This window comes from Eleginops maclovinus, chromosome 6, assembly GCF_036324505.1.
Source record: "Eleginops maclovinus isolate JMC-PN-2008 ecotype Puerto Natales chromosome 6, JC_Emac_rtc_rv5, whole genome shotgun sequence".
Classification (NCBI taxonomy): domain Eukaryota; kingdom Metazoa; phylum Chordata; class Actinopteri; order Perciformes; family Eleginopidae; genus Eleginops; species Eleginops maclovinus.
In genome coordinates, this window is record NC_086354.1 from 20,861,545 (window position 1) to 20,879,509 (window position 17,965).

The following is a 17,965-nucleotide window of genomic DNA, read 5'->3' on the forward strand; positions in this document are numbered from 1 at the left end:
CAGCAGTAATAACAGTATATCAAATTTTATTGTCTATCGTACAACAGTGATCCCTTATGGTGTGTCAAACAATATGAAACTGCTGCACACAGTTAACAGCAGATGACACTAATCAAGTCACTATTTAAATTCAGTTTGACAGTGATTTAAATAGTGCAGGTACATTAATGCGAGTGCATTTATTGAAGACATTGGATTGCAATTGATCCCATTCCAGACACAGCCCTAAAAATGGCTTATTAAAGAAAAAACTGTCTCTCATACCGAGCCATGTCTCAGTGTAAAAATGACTTGCAGCATAGGATTTATCAAAATAAAATAAATTACAGGAAAAATATAAGCACGCATCTAAAAGTAAGACTCATTTCTAGACATTTTAACAAGCCTAACGGACTAAAACAACATGAGAAACATGAGGAATGGTGTTGGAATGTGTCAGAAATCTTGGCTAAAGTTCAATTTCAAAATAAAACTCTCACTTCTGCGTATTACTACATCTACTGACGAAGGGCTCCAGCCTGAGGTGTGTAAGGGCACAGAGAAAATCTGAAAGTAAACAAACATCAGCAAAGTGAATGAGGGCGACGATCCGACATTTAAAAGATTTTAAAAGAAAGGAGGGAAATAAAATAAGTATTGCTTCAATCACTATAATTACACTAATTACACAACGTTGCTGCTTTAACACCAGCAACATTTTCACATATATATAAAACGAAAAATCTATAAAAAGCTGTGAAACATCTGTATATTAGAAATGACACAGCTATAGAGTGTGATTTAAACTGATTGTTAAAAAATGTAAGGTGTGCACAAACCCAGTGTAATAGACCGGTGTTCGCTACTCTCAAGAAGAAGAGCAACAAGAGCTGTTAAGTGTCTCTCGGGGGAGGGGGTGGGGGTACAAAAGTATTTTACAACATCTGGAATGAATCACTAACTCGTCCAGGAAGCAGATCCAGTGTTTGGAAATGCATTACGTGTTTAATTCCCTACCTAAACTGACTTTACTGATGCTTTAAGACACTCCAAAGTGCAAAGCTACACTCGAGAGCAAACTGATGGCAAAAACGATCAATCCACTTCCAGTTTGTGGGGGTTGAAGTTTGTCCAGTTTCATTCTGAGGATATTACATGTGAGAGTGTGTGTGTGTGTGTGTGTGTGTGTGTGTGTGTGTGTGTGTGTGTGTGTGTGTGTGTGTGTGTGTGTGTATGTTTTTCAGGGACAAGAGCTAGTTTAAAATCTTCCCTGCTTGGCGTCTCCGATGGCCCCCCACACGTCAAACACAAACTCATCGGGAAAGGCGAAGTCTCCGAGGGTCTCGTCCAACGCCATGGCGAATTCATCCGGGTTCTTCTTGTCACGGCCGACCTCCACCATCGTAGCGGCTGCAGAGAGAGAGAGAGAATAGAAGAAGCACATTTCACTGAATGTATTCCCTTTCTTGCAGTTTGTTTAAATCACGTGAGCTCTGGAGCATCTCAAAAATGTTTAGGTTTTTTTCGTAAACCTGATCTCGAGGTCATTCATGCTTTTATATCAGCTTGGTATTTATAGTATGACCCCTTAAACCAGGGGTGTCCACACTTTTTTCACCGAGGGCCACATACAGCAAAATATACGGAGATCTGGACCACTTATAGAGGTGAATATTGCCTCATAGGTTAAGTTATAGGTTAGCAAAACAAATCAAATGTAGGCGAATAATGATCGATACTTTCAAATGGTTTAAGGAAAAAACAGCCTACATCCCATCTGTCTTTTGGGTTTCATTCATTTTGTTGGCAGCTCATCCCTTAAAACAGAAGCCTCAGATTGCTGATAATAAGAGTAAACATGAAGGTTACATTTCAAGCTGGTTATAGAAATAAATTATTGGGCTTTTTTTTTATCAACTAAGATTTGTTAGAAAATGTTTTAAATTCTAAATGACTGAATTTATTTGAAAATGGGCTCATTAATATATTTGAACATTTAAATTTGAGAAGTACAATATAAGACAAGCAAAAGTTTAAATTGTGGGCCATATTCCATTATACTTTTAGAATTTGCTGAGGGCCGATTCAAAATGTCCTGCGGGCCGCATTTGGCCCCCGGGCCGTAGTTTGGACACCCCTGCCTTAAACCATAAACAATTCAATTAGACTACATGATTTTCTGGAAGAGTCCCTCTCTGTTTTTACCTCGTGAATGTAATTATCTCCTCTTTTAACTGAAGCCACTGTAGGGAAATTAGTATGCAAGACTTCAGCTACTGTCTTTAAGAACTCTGGCACAAACCGCACACATCTCTAAACATAGCAAGTGTGCTACACAGGCTTAGCAATTCACCTTGGATAATTATATTTCTGATAGAGAAAAGGTTATCTTCCCATTCCTCAGAAGTGAAGAATGTACAAGCGTTGCTCTGGGAAATGAATGCTCCAGTCATTTTCACTCACCCAGTTCAGTGTCTCTGATTCCCATGTAGCTCTCCAGGAGGTCGTCCACTTTCTTTACCGCCTTGTCCTCAAATTCTGTTGGCTGAAAAATGTCAAAAACACACACAGCTCAGTTTCAACCAATCTCATCCTTGGTTCGTTCATTATTATATATTATTATAGAAAGAGTGCATGTGGATGATACGGTAGGGATGGGGATGCGGATGTTACATGTTTGGATGGTTTATGTGTTTGTATTTTCAACTTGGAGAGCATTTAAGATAAGACGACTTTCAAGCAGTCTCAATAATAACATCAAAAGTTAAAGAACACAGGACATCCACACCCCGGCAGGATTCCCCAAAAACCCTCACCTCCTCCTCTACAGTAGCTGGGCCCTTGGAGCGGAGTCTCAGGGTCCCCCTCCCCGTGCCGATCTTGTTTTCGCTGGCAGGTTTGGCCCCTTTTGACCTGGGCTCAAGCATTTCTGTCAATCAGAAGGCAAGGCAAGTTTATTTATAAAGCAGATTTCAACAACAGGGTAATTCAAAGTGCTTTACAAAAAGTGCATTCAGGCAGTGCAAAACAAACACTTTGTGAAATGTCAGTTAGATACACTTAAAAACAGTCATTAAATAGAGAGTACACATTTAGAATAATACACATAAGATACAAAAACAGAAAGGTGCGGTAGATTTGTATTTGATTTTCTGTCATGCTGCTGAACATGTGTGTTTTCAGCCACTTACAACCAGACATGAGCATTATGAATGACCAGTTATGGTTTCTGTAAGATATTTATAGTCCTTGAAGAAAAGCAGTGCAGCCTCACTACAAAGTATAGACAGCCAAGGTATAATTTGACCTTTTTGAAGCGTAGGCACATTCTGATGTTTTCGTTTTTATGCAAATCGTTTTATAAATGCACAATAATATCTCGTGTTTTTTCTGAGTTACACTGCAGCACCATCCTTCCTGGATACGTGTGGAGACTAAACCCTGAAGGTTTTCCTTGAGTGAAACATATTTCATATGTTAAAGCTGATGTTGTTTTGTCTCTGACTCACCGAAGGCCTTCATGGGCTCCACCAGTTTCAGTGTGAACGTCTTGTCCTTGGGCAGCTCTTTAAGCATGCGGGCGACCTCGTAATGCCGTGTCCCGACGATGTTATGTCCGTTTATGCACTCCACGTGGTCGCCCACATTAATCACCTTCACCCCGTCCACCACGCTGCCATCTTTGATACGCTGGAATACATGGATCAGGGAAAAATATCATTAAAAGCCAGCTTAATCATGTCAGAAATGTATGAAGCAGCAAACACAAAGGTCTTTCCAAGATAAAAATACAGACAAGAGTGAGTACTAAATATCCTGTAGAGATACAGCTACTAGTCTAATGTATCTGCCCTTTCGTTGGGTTGCATAACTGATGTAAAAGCACTGCCTCCACGGAAAGCTAAATGCATTTCTGTACCAGACTTCAGAAGCTTGACAGAAAAGGACACAAACATTTGTGATGCAAATATATTCGTATGCCGCTCTGCACAGCATGGGGTTTGGGAACTTTGGAATATCAATGATCTTTACTTCGACTTTCTAAACAGGAAGACAACATTAACTGTAGAGAAGCTGTCAATTCAATACATTTTCTTTTTTTATATATATTGAAGCAGACCTCGTGTGAAATCAACCTTTGGCTCTCTTCACCTCAAAAAACAACAACCTGTTTAGTGCATTAGAGGGTGTAATATCGCCCAGATCGGGTCAAAAAGGCAAGGCTGTTTGTGTTAAGAGTCTGTAAGATGTTAAAGAAGTGAGGATTAAGTTTTGGGAAAATATCAAAAGATATAGTAGTTTTATTTTAAAGATATCAATAAGTTACATTTGAATATATCTGAAAAAGTTTGTCACTGGATTTTAAGAAGAGCTGAAACAAATATCAACTCATTCATTAGCCGACTTTTTGCTGACTGGTTTATAAGATATCAGATCAACCTTTCTCATGCAAAAACGGCCGAACACGGTGTGAATTTCATTATTTTATGTCATATTACACTTGAAATTCAATGGCATTTCTGACATCTTACTGATCTAGACAATTATCTGCAGTATAATGTATTATCAAGATGATAATTAGTGGCAGCCCTACTTTAACGTTGCATTAAAACACCGGCAGAGGCTTCTCTGTGACAGAAACACCGTCAGCTGCAGTGCTGTTTGGGCATCACATGATGGCACATGTGAGCATTATTGTGGAGTAAGATGTCTGAGACTAAATAAGCTCATTAGAACAGAGGCAGAAACACTGAGCTGAATTATGACTTACAATATGAGAGCATGTGTGTGAAGTGACCTTAAATGCGGCTGTTACGCAAACAAGTCCATTGACCGACAATATACTGTCCTTTACAAGCTGAGGTTTTCACAGTAAGGTCATGTAAGTATCTTCGATCATTTATTGTCAAGTACTGGAGGTTTTTAAACAAAAAAATGAGTTGTTTTTAAATAAATGTGTTAGTTTAAACCCAGATTAATTATTACCCTTGTCAGGTTTCATTGGTGATATTGGAATGAGCTAAGTATATGTTAAGACCACTAGAGTGATGGTAAACATGACAGTACAGTTTACCAGATAAAGAAATGACAAACTAATTCTTCCAATTCATTCAATTTAATTCCCAAGCCTTATTTTTTCCAACCCGTGTAATTATGTTGTTCTCCTTCAAGGATACAAGGACTGTTTCATTATCATTCTGCAACACCAGGTTGAGCAACATAGCGCTAACAAGAGAAACCAAGCAAAACAAATAGTGCATTCCTGTGGTGCGTTTTTGGAATATGCATCAGGAGGAACTAATAAATAGGTTAAATGTGAAAGAAAGTCGAGGATAAGAAGCTCTGCCTCTTCCAACCTTTATGAAAGCGTATCCCGCTCCGTTGTCGGTGATGGTGAGGCCCAAGGCATCTTCAGATTTATGAACCTCCACCTCCTTCTTGATCCCTTTAATGTGGGCGAAGATGAAATCCTCGAGGCCGATCTGCCCCCCCAGCAGCTTGTCCATGTCGATCTTGTGAGTGTTGAGGGTGCAGAACAGGATCTGGACACACAGAAATAAAAAAGAATCAGAAATGTTGAAAATATCCAGAGGAATTTGCAAGTGTGGCATGATGGAGTATGAGGAGACTGAGCTTGAAAGCGGGGTTTAAAAAGTCATTTTGATTTTGAAAAAAGAGGCCCTACTATAAATGTCAACCCCACTAAAAGTTTTCATCTTTAATACACAATCAAAAGATGACCCTCATTAAAGTCACAGCCTGAAAAGTGACGCAGATTCAAAAATAGGTGTTTGAGTGCAGATGACGCAGCAGCTAAATGCAGGACTCATCAGGCAGCTCTTACTGCAGCAGCAAGTTATGCCCTCCGTCCCCTCAGAGTCTTAAGTCCGAGCCAGTGATGAAGCAAAAGAGGAAAGTGACCTTTCCCTTCTCTGCCAGAAATGTGGAAATCTGGCTTCACACCTAGCATGCTGCCACTTCTTGGCCGGACAGAGGGGTGTGGGGGGGGGGGAATGTGATCGGCAGAAACACGATACACAAGCGGCCTGATTTGACAGCACTTTAAACCCCGGAGGAGACCGCTGTGTGAATCATTTATCAGGCTCTCCTAGACAGAAGCTATTAATAAGATCTCGGGTTTAGCTTCTTTATTTATCTCATGCACAACAAACAAACGGAGAGCAGTTTTTAGCAATCAGCGTCCCAGGCTCCTTCCAACAGAGCATATTAAATATGTATAATAATAACTAGATAATTACTAATACATTATTTCAAGGTAAAATAAGGGGTATAAAATATACAAATGAATGCTTCTACACTAGTACTACTAAAGAATAGTCTAAATGTAAAAACTAAAATAAGGGAATATACTAAAAACTAAAAGTACAACTTCAGTCATTTCAATTACTGAAAGAGGATGTGGAAGTAAATATAACTGATCTACTTTCATCTCTATTTACCTAAATTAACCTTATGGGTTGTGCCCATATGGAACCTCTGATGTGGTAACAGCATCGGGAAATACCTCGCAAGGATTTAGTGACTGACTTCCGGGTTTTACCACTTTGGAAAGGGATAGATTCGTGCTGCTCTATCAGGAAGATGACCTTTGTGCACCAATCAGGCTCTGGCAGCGAGGCCGGCCTTGTTTGGGCTTTTTTTTTTTGTCCACACACACACACAGACACACACACATTTGCCAACATGGCCTCATGCGTTGCCCTGGGTAACCAGACTATGAAAGAATGAGATTATAATAAAAGGGAGGCCACTAGAGGAGGAGAGGTGGCGAAGGAGGGGTGGACTGTAGCTGAATTGATGGCTCTTTTCCATAACAGTAGCCCCTTCCAGGCAGGGCATTACCCAGGAGTGAGTGGGAGGAGCGGCAGCAGACGCCTACACCCGGTTACCAAGGCTGCGCCTGCTCTCAGCGCTCCGAGGACACAGCGTGTTCACACAGACGGGTGTATCTGCGATGCTGCGTCACACACACACACACACACACACACACACACACACAGCGGAGCGACTGTCCTCCTCTTACAAACCTGACTAACTACAACAGATACTACCCCTCCCACTGCCTGCATCACGCTGACCACAACCCTGATAACACCACAGAAGGGCAGGTGAAAGGAGAGGCGGCGCAATCTGTTCAGCACCACACAGTAAAGAGATACTCATGGGTCGAAGTCAAAGAGGCAAATACACATTCAAGAGGAGAAAAATCACATGAATCAGATTTGAATACGAGTTTTGAGACAATGTTCATGTTCTAGATTTGGCACTAGAGCTGCAATGAGGAGTCATGCATTAATTATTCATGCTAAATTGGTGGAAATAGTTGTTTTAAGCCTTTAAAAGAGAAAAATAAGTTTCCTATTTTAAAAAAAGACATTAAAAGACAACATCTTTGACCTTAACAACTCGGGATGGACTTTTGTTTTTACTGTTTGTTTGAAAGCCTTAACAATAACGGGACGGCGTTATAGACACACTTTTTCTTCCCAGTTTTGATAACCTGGTCCTTTTGTTTTTTAGGAGGACCTCTGCAGAGAAACCGACTCACCGGTAAAAACCTACTTCCCTATAAACACTAAATAAACCAACTGCAATGATGGTGGAAAACTCCCACGGTCCCTAGCCAATTCACAAAGTCAACAAATACGGTGATCATTTTATTTAGAGCAGCGGAAAATTACATAATGTGTTTTTAAGTGGTTTTCTTTTGACTCTAGCATCCCACACTGCAACAAAGCTACTCAAATAATAAGTGTACTGAAATAAATTACCTTTAGAAGAAACCCAATGCTCCAAAAAATGTATTGCAGTTCAAGAAAATGAGAGATTCGTCAGGCTTTATTCCACAATATACAAGTAAGAGTACATGTAATGACTCTTTACAAATCTGCAGCTACATGTGTTGTGTAAGGCCTTCTCCAGCCTGTGTTTGAAGAACGGTAAGATAAAGACAGCCTTTAATTGGCTCTCCCTCTAAATGATGTCTTGCACTTGGAAGTGTTGACTGGGGAAACCTGTTTCTTTGGCAACTGAGCCTCTGTCCATTTACATCCTCTTCAACAGATCTTTTAATGGCAGAGAAGAGGGTTATAATGATTGAAAGGCTAGCAGAGACAGTTTAACATTTCCTGTTTCTCATTCTGTTATTCCCGGGTCAGGTGTTTTCAGCAGTTAACAGGGAATGCTGATGTAAGCTGTGTATTATGGTGTGGCTGCTTTTTCAACAGGATATCACATCCATCAGCATTTCAGCCGCTGTAATCATTTACCACACTGCGGATGAGCGATCCCTCGAAAGGGAAACTGAGGGGTTTATCTCATAAAAAGTGAGTCAGAAACAGAGCAAGGGTCTGTGTGAGTGAGCCTGACAACCTAACCAAGATAAATCTGTTTCATAAAGTCCATTTAGAGCTAATGTGATTCTGGTTTTCAAGCACTGATATTATCAAGAGAGTGAAACAAACATGGAAAAACAAAGCTGTGCCGCTCAAAGTCACTCAGAAGAACACACTAAATATAACCAAGAGCAAAATATAAGAGCAACAAACAAAACAATTGCCATATAAAAGCAAAACAAGAACAGTTTAAACATGTTAGCTCAGAGGAAGTGACTTTTCTTTGTATGTAAAATAATGTATAACTTAGGCGGTACCACTTTAAAATAAGACTACCCTTATAAAGGGTTTGCAAATAGTTTGTAATTCATGTATTAATTACGTTGTGAACACTTCATAAATCATAAATAAGCGTTTGTAAGACATGAGACAAACAGGGCAACTGTGACCTGTTGCTTGCCAAATAGTGAGCCCACATGTATCTGTACTGCTAAGCCTTATATTGCTATTTAGCTTAAGAGATGCCAAGAAACATCATAATGGATGTGGGGAAAATCAACTCAGTGAACAACAGATACCAAGGACGTGGCTGATGAAGAAGACGGAGTAAGCTAGGTAGCCAATATAATGCTTAGTCATGTTGCCAAATAGTGAGCCTGTGTTGATATAGGCGAACTGTGTTCAAACTGGTTAATAAATGGTTGTTGATGATTTATAAACTGTTTACAGCCCCTTTATGAATCCTTTATAAGGGGTAGTCTTATTGTAAAGTGGTACCCATTTATTTTATAGCACAATAATATGAAAAAAGGGATTTGTCAGAGACTACTTATTACAAACATCTTCTTTCATATTTTTTATATTTATATTTTGTATGTATGTTTATGTTGACAACAATGCACTGAAGTCATCGACTGAAACTATTCACCTGTGTTGGATTGGTTTGAAATCTGGTTCAGTCTGAGGAGAAGCTAAGTCTGAAAACTAGCCTGACCTGCTTAGATTATCAAACAGGTTTATCAAACTCAATTCCCTTTAAATAATCAACAATAAGTTAAGTAAGCCTGGTTTACTGGTACTTGCTTTGTGAATGCACCAAGGAAACACTGAATCCTCAGAGAATAACTGCAGATTAATGAATAGCTTGATACACCAAGGCAGTAATAGAACACCATTTACAGCTCTGATGGGAGGGGGAGAGGTCAGTGAAGCAAACAGGGGTCAAACTCTCCCGGATAAATCCCCTACTATACCAGACAGGTAATCATAACAACCATTGTTTTTAACCCGAGTGTTATTTGTCTCCAAACACACATCAAGACCTGAACCCATCTCTGAAACCCTGCAGGTTCAGCTGCCTCTGCGTCGCTGCAGGTAAACAACCACTTAAATCCCTATAAAAACCACATCCAATCAGGGATGAACACGTACACACACACCTGGGGTCTGAACACAAACACACACTCCTTACTATGTCAGATATTTCTCTCTTGGTGTGTTCACAGTCACACAGGGAGAATCTATTGTCTAACACTGTGTAATGAAGCACAATTACCAGTAACCACATGTTCACTTGATACCTGCTGCAGGAGAACTTCAGGACGTCTTATATAAAACAACTCGGTGGGTTTTCCACAAAAGGACAGTGGGTTTAAGGACATTTAAGATATATAGGAGATTTTTAGACCCTTTATAATAAACCAAAATAATCCCACTTGATGATTCTAAACTCACAAAACCAGTAACTAAATTTCAAGTGTTTCATGAGTAAATAATTGTGTCCAAGGCATAAGCAAGTGCTACTAGTTGAACATTACATTTGACCATTAATTGATTGTGTATGTGCTTACTATTTAGGGTCACTTCCCTTAAAACATCCATAAATAGAGTAAAATCTGCGTTTAGAAACACATATTGTTCAGTTTTGGCACACTGTCAGGGAAGAATTCAATTTATTTTGCTACATATTTATGATTTAGACTGTAGTTTGCAGCCGTTTTGAACTGGACTGCAATATAATGATAGTGTCTCTGATGTTTTACACACCAACATGGACCATACTATGGATATTGTTGATTTAAGTTGTACTGCTGCTGTTCTGGATTCACGGTGCTCCCAATCTGTGCTTAGTGCTCATATTAAAATAGAAGAGAGCTCAATGAACAATATCTACAAAAAAAATACATGAATAGTCGGATAAATCCAATATCCGTTACATTAGTAAACTACTACAAGTGAGAGCAGGATCTCGGCTAATACAGCAGACTCAAACTTCATCCAATGAGATTATTCCACCTAATCCCCACCCCTGGTTAAGAAATGTCTGGCTGCGAACATGGAAGCAAAACCACCTGCAACCCAGCCAAACAAAAAGGGACAGAATGACTGGTTCTTCAACACGACCGCAGCGCAGATATTCAAAGTGCACGCAAATGTGTGTCTGGTGAGCACGCTCTTTCTGCGACAGCTGGACGAGGAGCACAGTCACAGAGCCACACCTCAAACTCTGAAGAGGACAACGAGCAGACTTTGACCCGAGCACATAAAAACATCCCATGGTCCACGTAAAGACGGAAACACCGTGTCTTACTGACGCAGGTAACATAAAGACTGAGCTGAGTTTACACAACATATTCTCTGAAGGGCTTTGACTGTTAGAGTGTTTGCTGTTTCAATGATAAGATCTGATTTCATTCCTTTCCATCACTTCTACTTCCTAAATAAAGTGACTTGGTTTAACACGAGTGCTTATTAAAAGGCAACACAACGATTAATTGTAGTATTTCTGGAAATAAATGTGTCACTTATTACAGGCAATGAGCACGAGGAAGACAATGCTATTGCTTATTACATAATTCATTTCGGGCTCAGCTGAGCACTCTAGAGTAACCTCAGAGCCCTGAGAGACACTGGTTTAAAAAACACACACAGCTGTGGTTTCTAATGGCTCTGTGGGCGAGTATTAAAGTCCTCTTGTTTACTTTCAATATGAAGCAGCTCCTAAATGAGTTTTACTGATTCGTTTCTTTACAGCAGATATTTTAGGAGTTGAATTTCTGCATTTTTATTATTATCGATGCAACATCTGTCAATTCATTTCACTGAATTGACTACAGTTTAACCGACATGCCACTAAATGTATATTTTACACATGTATATTCAGCACTCAGCTAGGACCGTTACGTTAAATCTGAGAGAAAATGTTTTGATCGCCTTTATTTTTTAAGAACCTCCATTGTTGTGTATTAAGGTGCTTGCATAAACAGCAACTTCAGATTTCATTTAGCCCTAACCTCACACTGATAACATGTTAAATAATGTAAACCGTGTCTGATATCTTATTTAAAAGGACACGACAAATGACTTCAAAGTTTAAAACCATCCGTATACTATATCCTTTCTCTGGGATGTGTATTAAAAATAATATCTAAGCGTTTTCTGGATAAGGAAGTCTATGGTTCGTATTTAATCTGATTTTACTCACAGCTGCTTGTGATCATTTTAATATGCAAACATGTATCAATAGTACATTGAAATAAATATTCAGGTCCATTAAAGAGCTTAAGCAGATGGCATATTCAAAATAAGTGTGATCTCAGTGGGACGTTTTATTTTCCGCACATTCTGAGTGCAGACTGCATTTGACAGTTTTGTGATAAAAAACATGTTGAGCACCGAACCGTCCACTTGCCCTTCCCCCATAAAACTGACTTGAATGTGTCCACGGCATGGAGTATCATCATATCATAAAGCAAAGTAGATAAAGTAGCAAATCCTTTAATTGAAAACGCAGAAAAGTGAGATCCAATGTGTATCTTAATCCCTGAAATCTGATATAAATCAATAAGTCCTACAATTATTAGGTTCAGGTTTTGTTATAGAAAGGTGCTTTTTTTACTTTATGGTCATTTTGGAGGCTAGAATGAACAAAATGTCATTAGCTCCTCTTTATGGATTGAGAAAAAACTGTCTTTTTGGTATCGTCACACACCATTGGAACCAGGATCAAGCCTAACTTGCAGGTATCCATTGAATAGTATGAACGAATGAATGAATGAATGAACTTCATTGTCGATCAGACCATGCAATTAGTACAAGTAATTACACAGATGATTGAAATTGCGTTTCCCCATACTCCGAATGTGCAAGTAAAAGTTGACACACAACATATAACATAGTAGTACACACAGATATAGTAGATTGTAGTTTGTTTTATATACTATTATTCTGGGAGACAGAGGTCACCTGCAGTCAACATGGGCAGCAGGGCGAGGTTTGGGTGTGTTTATGGAGGGAGGAGGTCTGGCCAGAGTCCTCTGGGACGAGTTATCTGGTCAGATTTGAGGCGATGCCCACTGAGCAGGACGTGAGGGACTTCCTGTGGCAAAAACTGCGGAGTACAACAGCTCACACTCCATCCTTCTGCGTCTCTCTCTGAGCAACTATCTGTTCCACATTTCTGAACTGACCAGTCCGTGGCACACGCTTTCTACACCAACAATAAAGCTTTGTTGAAAACGTGGGTTGTTATTTTTCTCTTGCTACCTGCTTGGCAAGGTTCAAAGCATCATTTCAGAAAGAAACGTTCAGGTGGCAACGGCATTATGATTCTTTACTGTTCCCTGTTCTATAGATCTTCCCTCACTTTACAGAGGAGTCAAACGTCAAAACGGCTACGGTACAATGGATTGAATTGCTAAGATTGTACTGCCATAATCGATCCTGCTTATTGATACTATTTAACCTTGGTAGACATCCCGCTGCTCAGCTGGAAAGCAGTGTCAATCGTGCACACTGAGTAGAGAGAGTGTTAAAGGCATGGAATTCCAGGAATTTAAGCCTGTTTTACGTCAAAAGACATTTCAACGCATTAGTGGTGTTAGTACCACTAACCACCTTTACTTGTAATGACCCTTTTACAGATATTACAAGCAGAACATTGTGTATGTAAATGAAGCCCGCTTGGCCATGATTTTTGTTGCAAGTTGCCGTAAGCATAGACGCAGAGCTTGACATCATACGGCATGAATTCTTTGCCTGCATCAATAAAAATGAATAACCTCTGAGGCCTAATTTTTCACTGAAACTGACTATTTCAAACCGGTTTTTAAGTGGAACAGGTTCTCAATCCCTATCCCTATACAAAGTCGAAGTGCTAGAGCTGGCACACGATCAATGATTTGGTCAAAGACACTTCAGGAGGGCAGTGTTCAGAGACACAAAGGTGTTAATACCAGTATTTTTTAAACAAGCTGCTTAAGAATTGCTGAAATCCAAAATCCCATTAGCTCCTCTACTGTGCATGTTGTTAGAAAAAGAAAGCGCTCTGAGGCAGTTTCTCTATTAAACAAGTCGAGACAGAACAGTCCTGATGAGTGTTATTGATACACATGATAGAACATATACCCATAGAACATAGCTGAGTGATAACTGCAGTCTGAGCCCCTTAAGGACATTTCCTACTATCAGATAACCAGAAAGACTGTGGGACGTGTCAGGGAACCCTCCTCTTATCACAGGTGCATCTTTCCGTGGAGTCCTGTATTGTTCTCTTCTCTATGTACCATGCCACTGAGACAAATTCCTTTCCAACTATCGCACTTGTTGATTGAAGCGACTGTATCTCTCTTGGGGGAGGAAGTTCACATCTGCTGCTTTTACAGCAAAGCAGACTGATAACAGGCTGCCACGCCGGACTATCTAGTCATATTTCAGGCTGACAAAAGCCAAACATGCCACTCACACCTTCCTTTGAAAAGATGAGCTTAAGCAGTCTGGGCTGAGAGAAGGAAACAGCCTGCTTTAGTTTTCAGTATCTCCTCCTCATTGACAAGCTTTTTTTTTATACTGCTTGCCCTGCAGAAAACGATGATGCTGTATCTAAAAATAGAGGTAAGGTAAGGTCAGGTTTATAATGATGACAAGACAGATCTATCTTAATATTGTTAAGGGTGTGCACTGTGCAATGCTGGCAGGGCGTGCCTTCGCAAACACCATTTAGCTTTGACCCGTGAAAATGAAAGTGGACTTTTAATGGACGTGGCTAATTTCTAAGACATACGACTTATAAAAATGTATACCCGAACCTTTGCTGCTGGTATTCATCTTACAGTGGTGAGGAGTACTTCAGATTCTTTACTTAAGTAAATGTAGCAATAGCACAGGGTACAAATACACCGTTAGAAATGTACTGTAGGTATGCAAGTATTCACAGCAAAATCCACCTAAGGATCGAAAAGTATTTTGCCTGACAAATGGCTCCCGTCACTGATGCAGCACTGAGTAAGCAGCATTTCACTAATGTTTAGTTTAGGTGGAGTGAGGTTTACGCAGGTGTTTTCTCATTGTGGGGTCTCTAACACTAACAAGATACATCTGGGGGTTGTGATGAAAAGGGTAAGAAAGAAGAAGGAAAGTTGAACTACATAAAGTTGCATCATTTTGACTTCTTGAAACCTTAGTGTTATTTTATATAGTTGATCTTTTGATCTCTCTAGGTCACAAACAGTAGCCTTTAAGATTTAAGGGAATATATATTAAATATATGTAATAGAACTTCTAAAAACTCAGTCACCTGAAACAGACAAGGGGCCAGTAGAGGTTTGAGTTCACTATTAAACCACTATGGATTGCAATTTATTAAATGATCAATTATATCATCACCTTAATCTGAAAGGAAACATATTGCAATACTTATTAAACACATGGCTATGAAATGTAGTGAGAGTAACATTGCAGAGTTAATGTCTAGGAACCATTAATGGAGGAAGTTATTTTAGATACTATAAGTAAAAGCAAAACACTGTTAAATAACCCTGTTTGCAAAAGCATTTACCTGTATTGCAGGAATTGTGAGTTTGTTTTTCTCAGCTTAGTTTAGTTTTTTCATTGTATGTTACTTTATACTTCTACTCCATTACATTTGAGAGGGTAAGCATGTCCTTTTAACTCGCTGCAAGTAATAATAAAGTGATTTAAGATCATACATATTAATTCAGTGATGTTATATGTGGGCAATTACACATTAAAAGTAGCCTACATATTCCCGTTGAGAATAATTGAAATGAAGCACCTGAACGCATCACGAAATCACTCCCATGAGTCCTTCTTTAACACCAGGTGGGCTCCTCTTACCTCAGGTGGGCTGATGTTAAAGGCTTCTGCTATCTTCCCGTACAGCTCCTTGACGTTGGAGAAGCCCTCGATCCTGCCGGTGGGGCTGCCGTGCGCCAGCTGCGTGTGGAACACCAGTTTGGGCCTCAGGTTGGCCGGTGGAGGCGGTAGACCTGCTCCGTTCACCGAGGATTTATTAGCCAAGCTCCCAGCACCTGCGTGTCCGCCACCGACCTCCTCGTTTTCCACCAAATGCTCCTTCGTCGACTTGTTTTTCTTCCTCCATGGTCCCAACGGCATCTTTGTTGTTGTTTTCGTACGTTTTTCGACGTTGGAAGTTTTAAAAAAGTCCGTGTGTTATAACATTTAACCTGTTGAGTTCTCCAATGGTCGTGTTTACTTCCTTCTTTCCTCCGAGATTTCCAGTCTTCCTTCCTTCCACTTTTCCCTCTCCTCACCTGCCCCACACAGCTTAGCTTTTTTCTTCGACAGAGTCTCTCGTAAAACCAAAAAAAGGTGTTGTGAATATTCAACAGGTATGAAGGTGGTGAGTGTGGGATAAACTCTGACACAACCTGCTGGAGACTTCAGTCCGCGGCTAACAATAGCTGCTCTGTTTGCCTATCAGCGGGGCGCAGGCGCAGTGGGACCGACCCGGGATCAGCCCTGTGCACCTGTGCTCCATCACAGGAGGGAACAGCGAAAATAAGACAATTATTCAGGTATTTATTTAATAACATGCTGCTGGAGGTAAGTCTACGGTGGGGAAATGTTCCAGATATTTAAATGAAGTAAAAAATACCATAAGACGGTGTTATCCGACTGTTGCAGACTGTGCCCTTCACAGCTCTTCCTATTTTAATTCTGATAATCACATGTAAATGTACTTTTAAAAATATATATATTTGTAATTGTATGTTTTTTCATTATAGGTGTATCTTGTAGAATTTCAGCTATTTTTTTCTAGTTTTTCTTCAACATTTTTTAATTTTCTTTTATGAATTTTCCATTATTCACCAAAGCAGTTTCCTTGTAGGTGAAAACTAAAAATACCTTATTCAGATTTTTTTGTAAAGCATGCGTTTGAAATATAAAGGAATGTTAACGCAAAATGTCCTATTTCAGAATAACCCATATAAAATGGCTGGATTATAATTTGCAATTCATCAATGTGTACATCATTTTTGGTATTAAAAAATCAGTATCTGCAAAGTTACTGATGCTATCAAACTTAATGACAACTTTTATTTTTAGGTGCTTAATCGTGTACTTGAGAAATTAAATATATGGCTTTATTTGTATGTTAACAACGTAGTATTTCTACTTTTACTTAAGTCAAATATCTGAGGACTTCTTCCACCACTAACAAAAACTGGGTTATTGTCTTCATGTGTTTTCCCTTTAACAAACACTATCTCTTTCTATTTTTTATACGACAGTTTAAGTCTCACACATATAGCAGAAGCAGGTGTGTTTACCCTCCACCCTCCTTGAATAATAATGACTCATCATTTGCACAAATCTGTCTCACACATATTGATGTGTGACAAATCTGTTCTAGCAAAAAGAACAATTTGTACCCACAGGTCTTTATCTTTTGTCTACTTATAGAAAATCATCCAACATTTGTTTTATAAAGACAGAACGTTTAACTTTCTCTAGTACTGTACCTAAGCATAGTTGTATAAGTACTTTTTCTTTACTTAGTATTTCCCTTATGCTATATTATACTTCTACTCCACTACATTTCAAAAGGGAATTATTGTACTTTTAACTCATCTGCAGTTATCTGACAGCTTTAGTTACCTTTCATATTTCAGCATTCGTATGAATCCAAAAACATGATGTAAAATAGTACATGTTGTTATGTTTTTTTGTTGTATTATTTGCACTTCCACTAAAGCAAATGATCTGAATATTTCCACAGTGGGTAGAGAGATAAATGTATTCACTTTCTTAGTTTTCTTAGTTAGAAATGCGACAAAATAACCCAGAAAAGATGATACTTATTGAGCTTCAAGCTATGATTAGTATTATTAAACAAGGACCATGTATAGAAATAAATGAATCCCAAAAAAGAACAGTTGATTTATGCCAGATTTAGCTATAATGAGCACAAATGGCAGCACTTAAGTGGCCGTGTCTTTTAAACGGGGTCCCTCCTCTGTGGCCCCCTGAGCAATGGTGAGTGATGTGGCGTCCCCTGGTGGGAAAACATACAGTAGAGGCCTCTGTGTGTTGGCAGCTGATCTCCAGCAGCTGAGACAAGGCAGCTATATTTACACATTCATAGTTTTGCCATTTAGTATAAGCATTACATCCAGTCAACATAATTTAATTACACCATCAGAAGTGTTACTGTATATAAGTTTTACATCAACAAAATATTCACATTTGACGAGTAAAGATAAGTCAGAAGAGGACTATTTCTATCGGCTGATTGACTATAAATAGGCTTATTTCAGGGAAGAGGATTCATAACATACCTCCCTATAATTCAAAACAGCTGAACTTAA

The 17,965-nt window shown here is 39.3% G+C and overlaps 1 protein-coding gene across 1 annotated transcript; it reads right to left on the reverse strand.

The window, feature by feature from the left end:
• Positions 1 to 9: 9 nt before the first annotated feature.
• gipc2 (GIPC PDZ domain containing family, member 2) lies at positions 10 to 16,086 on the reverse strand. The gene is made up of 6 exons (XM_063885252.1): positions 15,471 to 16,086; positions 5,337 to 5,522; positions 3,489 to 3,669; positions 2,796 to 2,908; positions 2,443 to 2,524; positions 10 to 1,389 (listed from the first exon to the last, which is right to left on the reverse strand). The coding sequence occupies exons 1-6, from the start codon at positions 15,747 to 15,749 to the stop codon at positions 1,238 to 1,240; spliced, it is 993 nt and encodes a 330-aa protein (XP_063741322.1). The 5' UTR covers positions 15,750 to 16,086; the 3' UTR covers positions 10 to 1,237.
• Positions 16,087 to 17,965: the final 1,879 nt, after the last annotated feature.